This window comes from Gossypium raimondii, chromosome 5, assembly GCF_025698545.1.
Source record: "Gossypium raimondii isolate GPD5lz chromosome 5, ASM2569854v1, whole genome shotgun sequence".
Taxonomy (NCBI): Eukaryota; Viridiplantae; Streptophyta; class Magnoliopsida; order Malvales; family Malvaceae; genus Gossypium; species Gossypium raimondii.
Genome location: NC_068569.1, coordinates 18,816,525 through 18,836,068, shown reverse-complemented (window position 1 = coordinate 18,836,068; position 19,544 = coordinate 18,816,525). Strand labels below are relative to the sequence as shown.

At 30.9% G+C, this 19,544-nt stretch overlaps 1 protein-coding gene across 1 annotated transcript; it reads right to left on the bottom strand.

The window, feature by feature from the left end:
- Positions 1-2,693: 2,693 nt before the first annotated feature.
- LOC105769938 (3-oxoacyl-[acyl-carrier-protein] synthase II, chloroplastic) lies at positions 2,694-19,208 on the bottom strand. Its single transcript, XM_052630243.1, is given in 7 exon segments — positions 2,694-2,847; positions 2,939-3,049; positions 3,145-3,179; positions 3,182-3,226; positions 3,229-3,345; positions 3,501-3,594; positions 19,137-19,208. Coding segments are annotated over 7 exon segments (504 nt in total). The 3' UTR covers positions 2,694-2,817.
- Between the last annotated feature and the right edge of the window lie 336 nt (positions 19,209-19,544).

Sequence of the window (19,544 nt, the reverse complement as noted above, 5' to 3'; positions counted from 1 at the left end):
TACTTCAAGGTATTTAGTTTTTTGCTTCTTTTTTTTTTTTTTAGAAAATGAACAAGTTCCTTAGCTTATAAAGAGTGAAACCATAAAGGACCAAAAGTTAGAAAATAAAATAAAACAATGAGGGTGCGTTTGGTTCGCTGTATTGTATTAGAGGTGTATTGGATTAAAGGTGTATTGGATTAGAGGTGTAATAGCAAATCAACTGTTTGGTTGAATGTAATGGAATAGAGGCGTAATAGTAATCTTGTGTTTGGTTGAATGTAATAGAGGTGTAATAGCATAATGGAAAAAAACTAAAATGACTAGAATACCCTTAGCATAAATTTGTTTTGGTAAATGATTATTGTTATTGTTATTTAAATTATAATAAGATTATTATTATCAATAATAAATAATTTAATCATATTTAAACATATTTTTTATTAAATATATTTTAATTAAAATATATAATTTAATAAAATTCTTAATAATTAATATTCTTATATTAATTTCTTGAAATCATAATATATGATACTGTAAAATATAAATTAACATAATTACTATTAAATATATTTTAATTAAAATATATAATTTAATAAAATTCTTAATATTAAATATTCTTATATGAATTTTCTAAAATCATAATATATAATACTATGAAATATAATTTAACATAATTATTATTAAATATAATTTAATAAAATATATATTTTCAATTACTTATTTAATATAAATTCAAATTAATGACGATTAATTATATTAGATATATATGATCTTGTACTAAAATTATTTTAAATTACCATATTATTTAATAATTGGAATACAGTTAATTTCTTACCAAATTATCTAAAAATGTTAAAATTGTGTTTGGTAAAAATTTTAAAATAGTGGCACAATAATTATGTTTTAAATTTTTTTACCGTACCATTCTAAAAATTCAAATATTGTTTTCTTAAAAATATTAAAGTCTAAATTATCATCATACTATAGATAAATATTGAAATTTGTCACTGTACTTTATTTTTATTTATATTTGCCGTTATTTTTAAAAAATATGAGTAAATTTGTAACTTAATTTTTATGTTATTGAATTTTACCACTAAAATTTAAATTTTATTAGTTTTTGCCACTAACTCTTATTTTTAGTTAAACTCTTATTTTAAATTTATATTGAATTTTATTTTTTAAATTACAAATATCTTCATTTAACTTAACGAGTAAATATAATTCTTGACTTTCCTTTCTCATCATCTAAACAAAAGCACAATAAACAAATTGTCAAAAGAAACCCAAATCCAATAGTTGGGAGATTCAAAAGCTTTCTCCAATAATGTGTTTCTTCTATAAGAAACAATGCTTATAATGACTTGTCAAAGCTCAAAATCTATTTAGTCCTATGTCATACATCCAATGTCATTTGAATACAAACAGATAAGCGGCTTTAAATGGCAAAAGATATAACCTTAGGTGGACTCATTACAAGACTAGCAAGAATTTGACCGGTGATGTTAGAACACACATTCACGAGATCTTGATTTGTATATATGCTCCTCACATCAAACACCAAACCCAAGAACCTCCATGTAACCTCCCTTTTCCACACTCTCCATAATACCACAGAGCAGTAAAAGAGTTTATATTCGTGTCAAAATTCCAAACTTTGTATAAGCTCATTCACATTCAGTAAATGAAATAATAGAAAAATGAAATTGCATGAACCTTTTCATTTATAATATACTTTTCAAAGCATTTCATTGATACATCTGTTGGGTTGCTGGATTTATTACAACCAAGGCCTAAACGGTGATGCCATTAGACTTGGCTTCTGCGAGTTGTTTCTTAAGCTCGAGATACTTCCAAACCCCATCCTGTAGCTTCATCAAGATAGTAGGAACTTGTAAAATCCAAAAGAAAGTTGTAATTACAACAATGGCCGATCAAAAATGGTTGGACGGTTAAAGGAAATCTCTATTGCCAATCATTTAGCAAGTTTTACCAGGAAAGACAGCTAAGAAGTAATCCTCAAGAAACATAACGCAACTTGATATAGGTCAGTTAAAGCTTGGTCAATGAAGCAAAAAGTGAGTACTTACTTCACTAACAGATAATTAAAGACAGCTTACAAATAACTAAATACTAAATAATGCTTTAAGTTATTATATGCTTGGAAACTAGATGCACTAACAGTAAAAACGTGACAGATAAAATAGTCACACAAAGCAAAGACAGCATTCTCTACATGTAAACTAGTGTATCCCTAATTCATAATAAAACCCAATGTAAAGTCAATCAATATCATATATCAAGGGAAATCAATCAAGCATACCCCAACAGATGCCAAAACATGAAGATCATGCTAAATATTAAGAATAACTCAATGCTGACTACCTTAGGAGTAGCCATGGGATATTCTTCAGGCAAAAATAGTTCCAACTTGAAAACCCCTCCTAAACAAATAACCAAACAAGAAAATGCATCATATCCTATACATAAATGCAGAATGACAAAAAAAAGTGATGAGATATTACCAGAAACAACTTCCAAAAACCAGACTAACCACAGCATAAAACTTAAAACCATGCTAATTGGACTTATATTTCAACACTCAACATTGAAAACAAGGGCCCCTTCTTTCTCATTAAAAGATAGAAATGAAGTAAAATAAACACAGCATAACCATTTTCTCAAATGAAAAATCATACTCTTAAGGCATATAGAGGTCATTGCAATTAGGACTTCTTAATATTATCAATATCATATAAAATATTATCGTTCAGGTACATATACATCGTTCAGGTGCATATAGAGGTCATGCAAAAATAATATACATATAAAAGCCTAGATTGAATAATTAGGACCCATCCATCCCTGAAGAAATCATCAGTTTAAAGCTCAAACTCGAAATTTTAACATCCATCAAGGTCTATCTTAACATTGCAGAATCTAAATTTAAGCTAACTAAATCCATTGCAAGCATTGCAGAACCCATATTTGTTGTAGCAAACGGTACGCAAAAAGGATTCATCTTTCTGTATGAGATCCTCAAAGCTTCAATCGTATCGTTGAAAACCTGTTCATTCCACAACAAGCAATGTATATGAATCGATGGATATAGAAAGAAAACTATATACCATGACACTTTCCTTCTTCTAGAAAAGATTTTACCTTCATGCCACCCATTCTTGAACCAATCAAAACTCGCATTTCGTTTTATCTAACTCCTCCATTACATCTTCATTTATTCCCCATCTTGCAAAGCTTTCTTTCCGCGAAGAAGAGAATAAAGCATGAATTTGTCCATCCTCTTGGAAAGTTTTGGTGCGACCCATCCATCGTTAAGAAGATTTGATCTCTCCAAGAATCCTCCTGAGAGAAAGCAGAGCGAGAAGAATGAGCAAGAAGTACAAACAAGAGCAAAACAAGAGATCCCAACCAAAGACAACTTCTTGTCGGAGGCGAAGCGCGATCAAAAGTCTCGATTTCACTTATACCACTAACACCTCAAGTGTCACGGGCTAGACCTTTCGTCTCATAATCAAATGCGGCCTTAAGCGATCCGTTTGCTCCAAACTCGCCCAAGTCAGCCTTAACTCGATGAGGATTCTTTAAGAACTCCTCCAAGGCACCAATTGAACAGCGGAAGCGATTTTATGCCAAAAGAAGCTAAGCAAAAGAACAACAGAAAGAGCGCGCAAAGTGTTTGAGTAAATGCTCTCTACTTCTCTTATTCACAAAGAATAATGAAACAATTCAGGAGTGAGTACAAATGAGGGGGAGGCTCTCTATTTATAGTTGAGCTCCCCCAAAACCGACGGTCAAGATACAATTACATCGACGGATGAGATTTAACCATATCCCTTAATTTTAGGGATTTACAAGATAAGCCTTATCAAATCTAATCTAATCTTTACAAGATATGATTCCCTCTATCTTCTAAGATTAGTTACCATATTAGCCTAAGTTGCCATCTCTTCGCTATCGGGCCAACCAAAGCTTCAATCGTGAGCTTCTCCAATATCTCTTTGAATCGGGCCAGTTCTTGTGGGCCAAATGATCCCCATCTGAGCAACAGACCTCCATTGGATGCATTTGGTGCGCTGGTCACGGGCTTTGAACTGCGGCCCGTGACACAAGCAGGTTGTTATAGAAAACATCAGGCTCATGTCCAAGCGGAGTTACTATTCCCATCCCGGTCACAACCACTCGTCTTTGCACTAACAAGGCAGTAACCTTTACCTTTCAAGAGAGCAATCGGTCGAAAGAGTGTCGAAACCCACTACTTGAGAGCAATCGAAAGAGTGTCGACTGGTTGAGAAGGCCAATCGAAAGAGTGACAGAGAAGTTGTAAAGAAAAAGAAAAGAAGGGAGAAGGTAGAAGGAAATCAGTCGAAACTTTAGCAAATGGGCAGAAGGTAGAAGGAAGGAAGACAATGGGGAAGGCAATCGGGAGGGTAAAACAGAGAGCAAATCGACAGAGAGCAAATCGGCCGAAAAAGAAATGAAATGAAACGGGGGGAGCAAGCTTGAAGGAACGGAAGAGGAACACAGGGGATCGGGGGAGGGTAAAACAGGGAGGGTTTGCTGAAGCCGTTCCTAATCTGGGCAAAATGGGGGGAATAGAAATCAGTGATTTTCACCGATTAGGAAAGTAACCGATTACACCCGTATTACCAATACTTTAAACCAAACACGGGATAGAGAGGGATTAGATGGGGTCCACCGATTAGGGGTGTATTGGCTTAGCCAATACACCAAACCAAACATGTTGTGAGTATAAAGGCAATCAAGGCCCAATCTAATCCTAAAGTGAAGAAACCTTAGCCGCCGTAATTTCTAGCCTCTGTCGCCACTCGCAACATTGGAGAGAGAAGAGTGATAGGAGAAAGTAATATAGTCAGGGTTGTTAAACTCACGCTCAACAAATCTAATATAGGCAAAGAGTCAATCCTTAGAGCGGGTCCAGTTAAACTACAATTGCCTCTGTAAAGCTCCTTGGAGACCCCGACAACTGTAATTCCAGAGCCTTTAAAAGGGCATCGGCTTGTTGGGTATCGAAGCAAGTCCACATAGATATATGGGTGTGATTATTTTGGTTGATAAGAAATCGAAAGTTGGTGTATTAGGTATACGACTTTTGTATGATGTAGCATCATTTCACAATAGTGAAATTCATAGCCAAATAAAGGATAAATGATATCCTCTCATTGGCATTATTTGATTGAAGAAAAAGGAACGTGGCTATGTGTCACTTATGACAAATTATTTAATTACTATGTGTTAGTAAAGGGTTTTTTCATATCAAAAGATATAATCAAAACCATGAGATAAAACAGGATCATATTGAGAGAATGAATTTTATCTCAAAAGATTAATGATATCCTATGAAGGTAACACACTTATGACAATGTCATTGGATGGGTAATTAATAAAGTAACTTTTGTAATGGTATATAATAAGGGTAACATACTTATGACAATGTCATGGTACTATAGTCGAATGACTCTATAATTAAATAAGTTGTAATTAATAGGCAAAGAGCTGAAACTTAATTGAAAATTGTTTGAATCCTAATTATATATCTCATTGGTCCCTCCGCCAACTTGAGATAACCCAAAATGAATTGCATGTAAAAATGATAAGTTGTGGAATGAATGAAAGCGATAAGTAAGAGAAATAGATCGCATGTATCACTATTCGCAGTAAATACATTTTCTCGCTAAGCACAAAAGATGATTTAGAAATTAATTTAGTTTCTTCGAATTATTATTTAATTAATTTTAATTAAATAATTGAAATTTGAACTGAGAAATAAATTAATTCAAACATCACAGGTTTGTTGAATAATGCAATTAAATTAATTTCTTCATGGATTCTAATACGGTGAAGTTTTCATGAGTTTAACGGAATTAAAATTGAGTTGAGACAATAATTTAATTAAGAAATTAATTTAGTTAAGTTAATTAATTAATTAATATTTTGGGTAATAGAAAATAGTTATCGGGTTGGATAACTTATAAATATTGGATAAAAGCCCGAATAACACATATAGTTGTACACAATATATGAGACGAGCCCAAAAGCCCAATCACATGTGTGAGGGGCAACAAACCCTAATCCCAATAAAGGTGTGTCGCCACCCCTATAACACCCCTTGTTCGACCTGATCGCCGTGTCCGAGCTACAATATGTTACATTCGTTATCGGAGCATGTAACACCCATTACCCGTATCCAACACCGGAATAGGGTACGAGGCATTACCAAAACACATACACATACACTTGTAAACGTATTAAACCGAGTTATAAAATTTCATCTAAATTAAAAATTTCAAAATAATTAACATGCTTCTATAACTTTTCACAATATATCATCAAAATATTATAATCATAATAATTATGGCCTACGAGACCCGATACATATTCATGCAATTCAATGCTTCATTTCCATTTCATTCAATTCGTAATTTCTCTTGCTCGCAATTTAAATCATATCACTAGCAATTTCTATTTAATTCACGTACAATTCAATGTCACTAATTTTAACACTAATACGTATTTACCATTTAAATCAACGTTTATCGATTATACCATTCATTAACACATTTATGAAATTCTCAATTTTGCAATGAAAATATCACTTTAGCTTGAATAACAACATCATCCTGGTATAAATACACTACCACTTATCCATTTTCTTTAATTCTTTTGAGTCAATTTGTCACTTACCATCCTTAATCAAATTAGGGAACGGTTACGGAAAAATTGAGTACTTCACTTTCACTTTGCCATAGTATAACTATGGTCTTACATATGATCACTTATCACTTGTCCCTGATCAGATAAGTGTAGCTATGGCTACCACTTATCACTTTGTCACTTGATCAGATAAGTGTAGCTAAAGCTACCACTTATCACTTTGTCACTTGATCAGATAAGTGTAGCTAAGGCTACCACTTATTACTTTGTCACTTGATCAGACAAGTGTAGCTAAAGCTACCACTTATCACTTTGTCACTTGATCAGATAAGTGTAGCTAAGGCTACCACTTATCACTTTGTCACTTGATCAGATAAGTGTAGCTAAGGCTACCACTTATCACTTTGCCACTGATCAGAAGTACTCAAATCCGGCGTTCCGCTCAATTTGATCATTTATTCGGTTTTTCGCATTTTTGTTTTATTCTCATTTCAACAATAAATATATTTCATCACACATTATATTATTCGTGAAATTAACATTTAATCATTAAATTTCAGCTATATGAACTTATTATTTCATTATCTTTCCATACTCGTTTTCTATGCACATCACACAAGATATAAACATATCATTCAACCATAGTCGCAAGCTAGTGTATTTAAACATAACTCTTTTTGGGGCTAACCATACGATAAACCATTTCAATGCATAACTTATAAATTTAACGTGGCATAATCTAGCCACGACTTGGCCAAAGCCTAAGCATATACACCAAATATGTTAGCCAAATACACATACAACATAAGCATTATAAGCATGGATGAGCACAACATTTATTCATGTATCAGGCTTACCAACATGTGTTAATTCATAAACCATTCAAGACATTATTTCATGCCAAATCATATACCGAATATACCATACACACATACTATGAAACTTTATTTTCACACATGAGCTTAAACCATGACCAATAATGCACAAATATAAGCATCATTTCTATTTCATCGTTTATCAATTATAATCAAGCATATGACCAATTATACACAAATCATTCATATATTTCCCAATTTTCCTCCTCCTCCTCTCCATTCCACATCCTTAATGTGTATACCACACTTAAACAACATTAGCTATAATTTCACTATTCACTCACATGTATATTCAAAGTTGTTTATCCGAGTCAGAGTCACTAAATTATTTTTATCTGGAGCTACAGAGATCCAAATTAAGATCCGTTAATTTTCCCTGAAACTAGACTCACATACCTTCTTACCATAAAATTTTCAGAATTTTTGGTTCAGCCAAATAGTACAGTTTATTCTTTAAAGTTTCCCCTGCTTCGCTGTCTGACAGTTCCGACCACTATTCACTAAAAATAAATTATCTAATTGTACAGAATTTGGATGATGTTTCTGTTTATTTCCTTTGAAAATAGACTCATTACGGATTCTAAGAATATAAATTATAACTCATAATTATTTTTATTCAATTTTTGATGATTTTCCAAAGTCAGAACAGGGGAACCCAAAATCATTCTGACATTGTCTCACAAAATTTATTATATCTCATGATTTACAATTCCATTGCTTACACCGTTTCTTCTATGAGAAACTACACTCAATGAGCTTTAATTTAATATTTTATTCACCCTATAATTCAATTCCCACAATTTTTGGTGATTTTTCAAATTTATACTACTGCTGCTGTCCAAAACTGCTTTAGTGCAAAATGTTGATTTCCTTTTTGCCCCAAATTTCACAGTTTATACAATTCGGTCCTTTCTCAATTAACCCCTCAATTAATCTAATTTCCTCAATTAATACTTTACCTAGACATTATAAGTTGTTTCACAACTATTGAAATTCAGAATTTCCACATATAACTCTATCTTCAAACTCTTTTACTATTAGGTCCCAAACATTCACTTTCTATTCAATTCTTTCAATAAAATCAGCATATGAACAATTTAAAGCTCTAATTCCATGCTAAATCATCATATACTTCCATCACATATTCATATCAACTTTCAACTTCTTTCATAGAATCAAAAACTAATGAATTCAACAAGTGGGCCTAGTTGTAAAAGTCACAAAAACATAAAATTTTCAAGAAATAATCAAGAATTGAACTTACCTGCAGTAAAAATAGGAATAACCAGCTTAAGGAAGCCCTTCTATGGTGTTTTTTCTGATGAGAATGCAGAAAAATAAAGAGAAATCTAGATAATTCCACTTTGGTCCTAACTTTATTAAGTAAATTTTGCAATATTCCAATTTTACCCTTAATTCTCCTTACTTTGTTGCTGATTTCATGCCTTTTCCGTCCAGCCCAAATAGACCTTGGGTCTATTTTCCTTTTAAGTCCTCTTCCTTTTATCATTTAAGCTATTTAATCATTTCCCATAATTTTTCATTTGTTACAATTTAGTCCTTTTTGTTCAATTAATTATTGGAACTTTAAAATTTCTTAACGAAACTTTAATACTAACTTTTTAACACTCCATAAATATTTATAAAAATATTTATGGCTCAATTTAAAATCCTTGAGGTCTCGATACCTCATTTTCGATTCTAATTATTTTAATATTTATTTCTAGTGCACTATTCACTATTTCAAAAATTTTCCTAACTTCACATTTAACTTATACTCACTAAATTAATAATATTTTCTACCCATTTGTCGAATTTAGTGATCTCGAATCACCGTTCCGACACCTCTGAAAATTCAGGCCATTACATTTTTCCTCGTCGAATTTGTGGTCCCAAAACCACTGTTCCGACTAGACTCAAAATCAGGCTGTTACAGAGCAACTACAGTTAATTTTGCAGTATACAAACATTCACACATGCAATCGTGCTAGGGTTGACAAAAGAACTTTCATAAGCTCATATAAGCCCCGAATATGATTGTTTAACATAATTTGAATGTGATTAACTTTTAATTACATGTGTGAATGTTTGTATACTACAAAATTGACTGTATTTGCTTCGGCAACAAATGTAGCATTCTATAGCTTGGACCCGACGACCAAGTCGCACAAGAGGTTTTACAACCCCTCTATATTCTATTAAAATATTAAATGTTATTATTTAATTAAACCTTATTCGAACAGAACTCTTGCTCCGTTTTTCTATAAATAAGAACTATGAGTTAACCTACAAACACAACTTTTGAGCATCGATATTCTGTCGAAAAATAGTGACAATTTATTTTAAAGAATAAAATATATTTTTCAGGAAAATATTCATAGTTTCTTGTTTATAAAGAGAATTAACTTTTCTACTAAAAATTATGTAAAGTTTTCATTTTGTGTGCTAATTCAGTTTGTTTGAGCCCACACTCAAAATAATTCGAGGTTCAAAGATAGTAGAAAAGATTGATCAGTTAAAGCTCAAGAAACAACCTAGACCACTTTTGTAATAACTCGATTTAGGCAGTGTCAGAAAATGCGGTTTCAGAACTCGAATTTGTAAACTAAGTTAGTGGAATGTTTACATCCATTTATCTTAATCGACTTGATTAATTAAAACTAACGTATTAACATTAAATTACTAATTATGATTAATTAAATTAATCAAGGTTTTAATCATAATATAAATACTAAGTAAGTGGAAAGAAACATGAAGTTATCATCTTCTTTAGTGGGTTGGTCGTCTCAATCTAAGAAAAGAAAGAAAAACTTCTTTGTTTTATTTTCCGTTTTATCTAAACTCAACTAAGGTAATCAAGCTATTTCCTTAAATTTTTATAGAATTTGAATCATAGGAGCTTGATTTAATTTACTTATGTGTTAATTTCTTCAATTATTAAATGTTTGACAAGTTGCCATTAAAGTGTAATTTATGAATTTAAGCTTGAATTTGAAAAGATTGCTAGTTAGTAAGCTTGGATTATGTTAAGGATTAAGCTAAAAATTAATTCAAGCTTAATAGTTAGTTTTGTGACATTAGAGACTAAATTGAAAATTGTTAAGAAATTATGCTATAGATTAAAAGTACAAGGTCCCGAATGAAAGGATATGAAATCGAATTCGATCCGATGCTAAATATAAAAAATATGAGTATTCGAATATAAGGACTAAAATGAATAAAATGCAAAATATGCTTCATTATATGTTTTTATGTGAATGAGTGGAAACTAATGCCATTTTTATAATTGAATTGTTGAATGTAGCTAAATACAACGTCGGACTGTCTCAAGAGAAAGGAAAGATGAGAGTTATAAACGAGTAACAATAACATTTTGTGCTTCCATGATTTAAATTCAATACATATAACAATATTTATATGGCTTGTTACAAACTAGCTTGTTTAAGGTAATATCTCTACTTGTATCATGAATTTGGTAAGTATTGCATGATTGGTAAATTGTGAATTATGTGATGCTATGTATTTGATGATATGAATTGATATGGACTAAATTGAATTAAGCATGATATAATTGGTATTATATGAGACTATGATATGTGATCATGAATATATATATATATATATATATTGTAACACCCTCTAACCCTTATATGTCGACGGAATAGGGTTACGGAGTATTATTGGACTTTTCAGATTAAATATGAACATTATATAATCATCTAGCATACACATCATAATTTAATCATATTGTCCCTTTTATGAGCCCTCGAGGCTCAAAATATGTGTTAGAAACAAATCGGGACTAAACCGGGTACTCCAAGAATTTTTTTCGAAAACATAAAAAATTTTCAAAGAAACAGAAGACACACGCCCATATGTTAGTATTGTGTCTCACACGGTCCAGTCACATGCCCTTGTGGACTCAAAATGAACCTTAACATCAAGTTTACCCTTTCCTGCAACCTTGAACACCAAGCAATTCAAAAACCAATCGTTCAATCACTTTAAAACACAATTTAATACATTTAAAACATGTCAAAACAATCATCCTATTTTCCTAACCAATGTATCCTCATAGGTACTTCACATATATTATCAAAACAATCAAATAAAACATCATTTAAGCCAATTCTAAATTCATACCAATTTCAACCCAAATTGCCTATATCACTCTCACTTATGCATCAACTTAAACATTCCATATTAAACCTCAAATTAACATGTAACACCCTTAACCCGAATCTGTCGCCGGAACAGGGTTACGGAACATTACCGAAATTTACAAATTAATTTTCAGACATTTCATTTCATCTAGCATTCATATTTGAAACCAACCAAAATCAAAATATTAATGAGCCAACGTTGACTAAATTAACTTATACATGCCATTATAACTAGAATCAAATCCTCCAAAATTACCAATAAAACCAATGGATAGTGTGATATATCTCCGACAAGTTTCCAACCCAATCGAGCTTCCGATAATCTATAAGGTAAATAAAAAAAAACAAATACGTGAGCAATGAATGCTTAGTAAGCTCGTGTAGTCTTTAATCATATTAGTTCTTTTAAAATATGAAATCTATACATATCAAGGATAACCCAATATTGATACCACAATACCCCTGAAGTTATATTCATCAACTTACAAGGTGAATAAATCCACAATATCACTTAAACATATTATCCCAAGCTTAGTAGGATTTTATATAACTTTAACTCTTGATAATTTATTTATTTTCATTTGCATTTCTTTACTTTCCATGCTTGATCCATATGCATGTCACACAAGTCATAAACATATCATTCAACCATGGTCACAAGCTAGTGCATTTACCCAAAGCCTTTCCCGAACTGATCACATGATAAGTCATTTCATAAGAAAATTGCTTAATTTAAACCTTAATACTTTTTCATGAGCAGTAGCATATTTTCACTTAAATACTTACCAATTCAATGCATCATATAAATAATTATATTACCATTCAAGACAACTCCCGATATTTTACCTTTCGAAGAACAACTTACGGATATGAGTACATCGTTTTCAGAAGCCCGAAAGCTGAACTTAAGTTCATGAGAGCTAAACATATAGTAAACACGAAAGTCCGCAACAAATGCTGAACCTCAGTTTACTTGGGTAATTTGCCGTCAATTCATCCTTTACATTTGTAATGCCATAACCCAGTTATGGTCTTATCCGTCAATTCATCCTTTGGCACAGAACGATTATACTCAATCCCGCGTTCAATCCAAACTGGGTATTAAATTCGATAATATATTTCCAATAATAATTCAATTCCATGTTTTCCATTACCCTTATTATTTTCCATATTTATCCCGTTGAATTTCTCAGAAATTCGATGGATTTTCAGAGGTGCACTTTTAGTGTACCCAGGTCCGTCAATTCATATTCATGTGGGCACATTTCCATTTCAGACACACTCCCGTGAACCTTATCCTTACAGCGGGATTACTAGTCCAGCTAAATCCCTTGTAATGACAATTACTCTAATGAGCTTGGATCTAAATTACCAGTCCAGGCTAAATTCAGACCCTAATTCGAATTACCCATCCGGGCTAAATCCATTTTTCACATATTCTTCGGGAGGGCTATATCAGGATAGGATCGGATCACCAGTCCGGGCTAGATCCTTTTTACCGTCAATTCATTTTCAGAGATCCATCGAATTTTCCTTCCATTCAACTGAGATTTCTTCCCCTTTTTATCAAATATATCAATGTTTCATCAATTTTCATACAATGAACATTCAAATCATATTCACATCAATAACATACATTTCAAGCATTTAAGAATATAATTCAAGTTACATGAACTTACCGGGCTAAATTGCAGAAATACCAAAATTCAGGGACATTTTTGAAAATTTTCATTTTCCTCGAATCTCCACCCAATCTTGATCTAAATTAATATTTCATTCAATTTATTAATTTAAATAATAAAACAATTCATTTCATGCAATTTGGTCATTTTGACATTTTTACAAAATTACCCTTAAAACTTTACTTTTATTCAATTTAGTCCCGAACCTAAAACATGTAAATTAGCTATTTTAAAATAAACTCATATTAGCTTAATATTCACATGTATTTTCCTCCTCCTCCACTCCATTCCACATCCTTGATATATATATAATACCACTATTTACTTGTTTACTCATAACAAGTCGTTCACTTGAGTCATAGTCACTAAATTAATTATATATTAAGCTATAGAACTCAATTGAGATCCGAAAATTTTATCTAAAACTAGACTCACATATATTCTTACCATAAAATTTCAGAATTTTTGTTTAGCCAATAAGTACAGTTTATTCTTTAAATTTCCTCTATTTCACTATTTGACAGTTCCTACCCTCTTCACTAAAAATTAATTATCTCTTTGTAAAAATTTGGATAATGTTTCCATTTGTTTCTATTGAAAATATACTCATTCAGGATTTTAAAATATAAATTTAAGCCACTAATTATTTTTATTCAATTTTTATGATTTTCCAAAGTCGAATAGGGAACCCAAATTCATTCTAACCTTATCTCACAAAATTTATTATATCTCATGATTTACAATTCCATTACTTACACGTTTCCTTTATGAGAAACTAGACTTAATAAGCTTTAATTACATATTTTTTATCCTCTAATTCGATTTCCATAATTTATGGTGATTTTTCAAAATTAGCCTACTGTTGCTGTCCAAAACTATTTTAGTGCAAGATGTTTATTACCATGTTTATAACACCCTTATTTTCTTTCTCTACATTATTTCTCATCACTTTCTCTTATTTTATCTTCAGTAACATATCAAGAACATAGGACCATATATCGAAAACTTTACCTTAACATCATTTCCATACTTTTCAATAATATCAAACTTAAAAATATATTAAAATCTTGATGTTCTTACCTTGTCATATTGATTTCAACCTTTAACTTGATTTTCTCTCTCCTCCAACTTCTATTTCTTGAATCTAACTTGATATTCTAGCTCCCCATAGTCTCCTTGTTATCTTTCTCTCTTGATGGATATGAAAATTATTTTGATTTCTAGATGAAAATGGTGAATTTTTGGTGAAAGGACCAAATTGTAAAGAAAGCAAAATTTTCTTTCTTTCTCTCTTTTTCTCACGTTGGTGCATGGGAAAAATGGTGGGTTGAATGATTCTTTATCTTCCTTTTCTTATATATATACTAAATAAAATAATAATAAAATAATGAAATATCATTTAAAAATCAAATTAAAATATTAATAAACTAATATTTATTTATTTATTTAATCTAAAATATCTCCAACATCATCATTATCTTCTAGATTTCTCTCTCTTATTAATTGACCATTTTGCCCTTTATGATCTTCTAAAATTTCATCCTTGAGTCATCACTTAATTGGTAAAATTATGATTTAGTCCCTCAAAATTCTTCACATTTTTCAATTTGGTCCTAATCCATCCATTTTCCTTAGTTTCTAGACCATTCCACCCTTAAAATATTTACACCATTGGTCTTTCAATTTTTTCATATTTACACTTTAACCCCTTAAATTTTGAGTATTTACTCTTGGGCAACAAAACTTTTCTCACTTTTGCGATTTAATCCTTTCTTGAACTAATATGTCATAATATACTTCCCAATGTTGACATAACTCCAAAATTTCCCCTTTTTGTCGCTTTATTTCCTTATTTTATTATATCAAAATAATATCTTACTGTAAAAATTTTTGAGGTATTACATAACACATATAATCATGTATATAAGTAACCAATATCATCTTATAACATCATTTACATTCACTTTCCAAAATGACAAGCATAAGACATCCTAGGTACATGTCGACACAAAAAGAAATATACATCACCACGTTTTGAGTTCGGGATCGTTGATGGATGCTGAATCGACAATCTGACTTTAACCTAACTGCACGTAGAAAAAACAAACCGTCATATGAGTATAAACTCAGTGGTATTTCTATAATCCGAATGCTTAAAAGTAAAATAATATAACATACAATAACTATAGTCATACAATTATTCAATTCATAAATAAGGTATTTATAACACATTCAATTTTTTATCATTTGCTATCCTAGATAACTTTTCACAATATGAACACAAATCATTTGAACAACAATATTGTTCATTCATATTCAATTCATAAATACACAAATCATGTGTCTCTAACCATATTTCAAATCACCACTCAATATCAATCATAACACTATTTTATTCAATAACCTCTATTAACATGACACGAACTTGGATGGATACACGGATCCAACCAAAACACACCAGTTTGGCACCCAGTGCCTCATCGGATAATTCGAAGCAATAAGTTGACACCTAGTGTCTCATCGGCCATGCCGAAGTAAATTGGTACCCAGTACCTCATCGGATTTATCCGAAGTAATAATTTGACACCCAGTGTCTCATCGACTCGAAGTCGAAGTATCCCTGAACTCTTTCAATCCTATGGCATGCCATCTATATCTAACTCAGCCTGATACAATTAATAGGGTTTCAATTTACTTTTCAAATACAACCAATATTCATTTTAATTCAAATAATCAATATATTCAATATATATATACCAATTCAATCAATATAAATTCAATAAATTCATCACATACTAAATCAATCCATTTCAATTGCAAAACACAATAATTCTCACCTCAACACTTACCATATACATTAAATTGAATTATAACAATTAACAACTAAATTCGGATTATAAAAATACAAACCAAAATTTCCGAGCTACTCCTCGTCTACTATCTTTTTCTTTCTTAGTCGAATTTTTCGGTACAGCGTTAGCTACGGAAATTAAAACAATTAAAATTCATCAATACAATACAATTTCACATTCAATAATTCAAATTTTATTCAACTTTTGTCTAAATTCCAATTTAGTCCCTAAACCGAGACTAACTTTATTTCTTCAAAACTAATTCCATATTTTCATTCAATTTCCATTTTAGACTAAATTCAACTCTCTAATTTCACTCAAATCCCTAAATTTCAAAAATTTTACAATTTAGTCCCTAATACTCTAAACTTATAATTTATTTTACAATTCAATCCCTTTTTCATTTCTAACTTAAAATTCTATCAATTTAATCCCAAATACTTAAATTAATCAATATGAACAACATCTAAAAATTCAATATTTTCTAAAATTTCAACATAGGTTAAGTAGTATTTAATACTAGGATTCTAAAAACATAAAATTACAAGAAAAGGGACTAAATTGACTTACCAATTAAGCTTTAAACCCTTGAAAACCCTATTTTTTTCTCCTTTTCTTTCTCTCTTTTATTCTCTGTTTTGTTGTACTTTGTTCTTCTTTTTCTATTCTTTTCTTTCATTTATTTTATGTTTTAATTATTATAACAATATAACAATATAATAATATTTACTTAAATAATAAGTAAGTAATAATTATTATAAGTGTATGTATTTAAATGTTACACATGTCATTACCAATACCACACACTTGTTAATTTGAGGTTTAATTCTTATTTAGTCCCTTCACTTTTCTCTAATTTATAATTTAACTTTCTCCTATATGCAATCTAGTCCTTACACCTAATTACTCTTAAATTAAGCAAATTCACCTAATCAAAATCTAATTAACCACATAACTAACTTTGTAAATATTTTTATTAAATATTTACGAATTCGTTTTCCGAAAACGGTGACCCGAAAATACACTTTTTGATACCCGTGACTATCGGGTCGTTACATATATATTAAAACATTGGTTACAATATTAATTGTCTCGGACAAAGTCGGTTATAGTTGGCATGCCATAAGATTAATGTACGAGATTTTGCTTCGACCAATTGGTATTTGGTGCTTGACAGGTTGGATTAAATGAAGTAGAAATTTGGGGAAACTGCCCTCAAGGTCGCGACACACACCTATTGGTGTCGAGACATTTAGTTTTTGTCCCCGTTCTCATGATTCTCCCTTGTTGAGGTTACGACATTGAGTTCACCCTACCTTTAAGGTTGCAAAGTTCCCCTATTATGGTCGCAATGTCGAGATTCTGTGTTTAGGGTCAGGACACACTCTATATGATGTCACGACATCAAGCTTCTACTTTCGGGGTTGCAACATCATACCTTGGTTTTGCGACAATACATCCTTATTTCGATTATGTTACATTTAAGTCCCTCAATCATTATCGGATTAGTATAAAAGCTTTCATAAGCTCATTTATCACCCAGATCTAAATATATATTGTGTTTTATTAAATATTGAAACGAATTTGCTAGTAGACTCATTATTAAATATTGGAATAAATAGTAGTTGCTTTAATGACAAATGTAACATCACATGTCAGGTGATTAGGTTGGTGTGGGGTATTACAGCTTTCGTTCAAAACATAAGTATAATTTTTGTTAAAAGTTTATTACTATAAATATCACAAGGCTCGATTTAAAGAAAAAAAATTTTAAACTTTCATTGTGCCTAAAACACTATTTTCTCTAATTTTTATAACATTTCTATATAATTGGGGACTATGGGCTAAACCAAAATATACCGCCACTTTGTCATTTTACAGTGACATTTATTTTACTAATAAGTTCCATTTTTTAAGAGAGTTCAACTATGGTTTCTAGCTCATAGAGAGAAATTGATTTTTCCCACTAGAATATCAATAAGTTTTCATTGTGTTGTCGATTCAAAAATTTAGAGTCCACACTTTAAGTAAGTTGAGGGTCCGAGAATAATGGAAAAGATCGTATTGGTAGAAAGCCAAAAAATGACTAAGTTCGCTTATTCCAAAACATAAATACTAATTTAGTAGAAGATTTATTACTATAAATATAACAACGATTAAATTTTTTAAAAAAAATAATTTTTGATGTGCAATAAAAAAAATTAATCGAATTTTTCCAACAAATCTATTATTAACTTGTGGTAAAACCTCAACCTGTAAAATAAAAAATTAATTAAGGTAGTGAAAGATTAATCACAAACTTGTCAAGTCTCTCTTCTAACAATATTGCTGGAGATCACCAAGTCATAATATCCACTAGACTCACCTCATCAAGTGCCTCATTAAAACAGTCCATTGGAGCCCTCACCTTAACTTAAAAATTGATCATGCTTTATTGTTTACATGTTGTACTTGATTCTCGTTTCGCTTCATCGTGGATATTAAAATTTGAAAATCATTCTACTTTTATGATGTTGAATCCAATTTGTTTATCTTATTTGATATTTATTAATTATTTTTAATAATTTTAATGTGCATTTGAAATACAAACATGGGAGAATATTTCAATTAAATATTTTAAAAGTTAAATATAATAATTTTATAATTTGAAGAGAAATCGAGGCAAAAGAAGCACATTACCTTTTTTTTAAAAACATCTTCATGCCTCACCTCCATTAAACCTCTTCATTCAGAGAAATTACTACCACTAATCCAAATTTTCCTTTCAAAATTTAAAGAAAAGAATGATTTTGTGAGAAGAGAGGGAGACACAAATAATCACCATCATAAATCAATGGAATCTGAGCTTTTATGATACAAGTCATAGAACAATTGATGGGGATGGCCCACCTGAAGAGAAAAGGCCAAATTCAAGCAGTCTTCCCCATGCTGGCTGTCCCCTTCCCACAGTTCCATTGCCATCTCAAAGATGATAAATATACCTCAGGATCAGATGCAATAATTTTTGTATTTGTAATTCTAAATACAACCCTTTGGACAAATATATGGAAGAAGCCCATTGTTGAAATCCAGAGAAATGAACATCTTGAAATTACACAGATATAAATAACAAATGGCATAGAAGATAATTCCCCCCCCCCCACCTGCACCCTGTCAAAGAAAGAGGGATAGAGAAGGAACTAGAGGGGTGGGTGGATTTTCGTTTTGTTGAAAAGCATGAAAGAGGAAATTAAAAATCTAGAAGGAAAAAAGAAAATAAAAGTTGTGGCTACAAATTGTCTATCAATTTTGTGTATC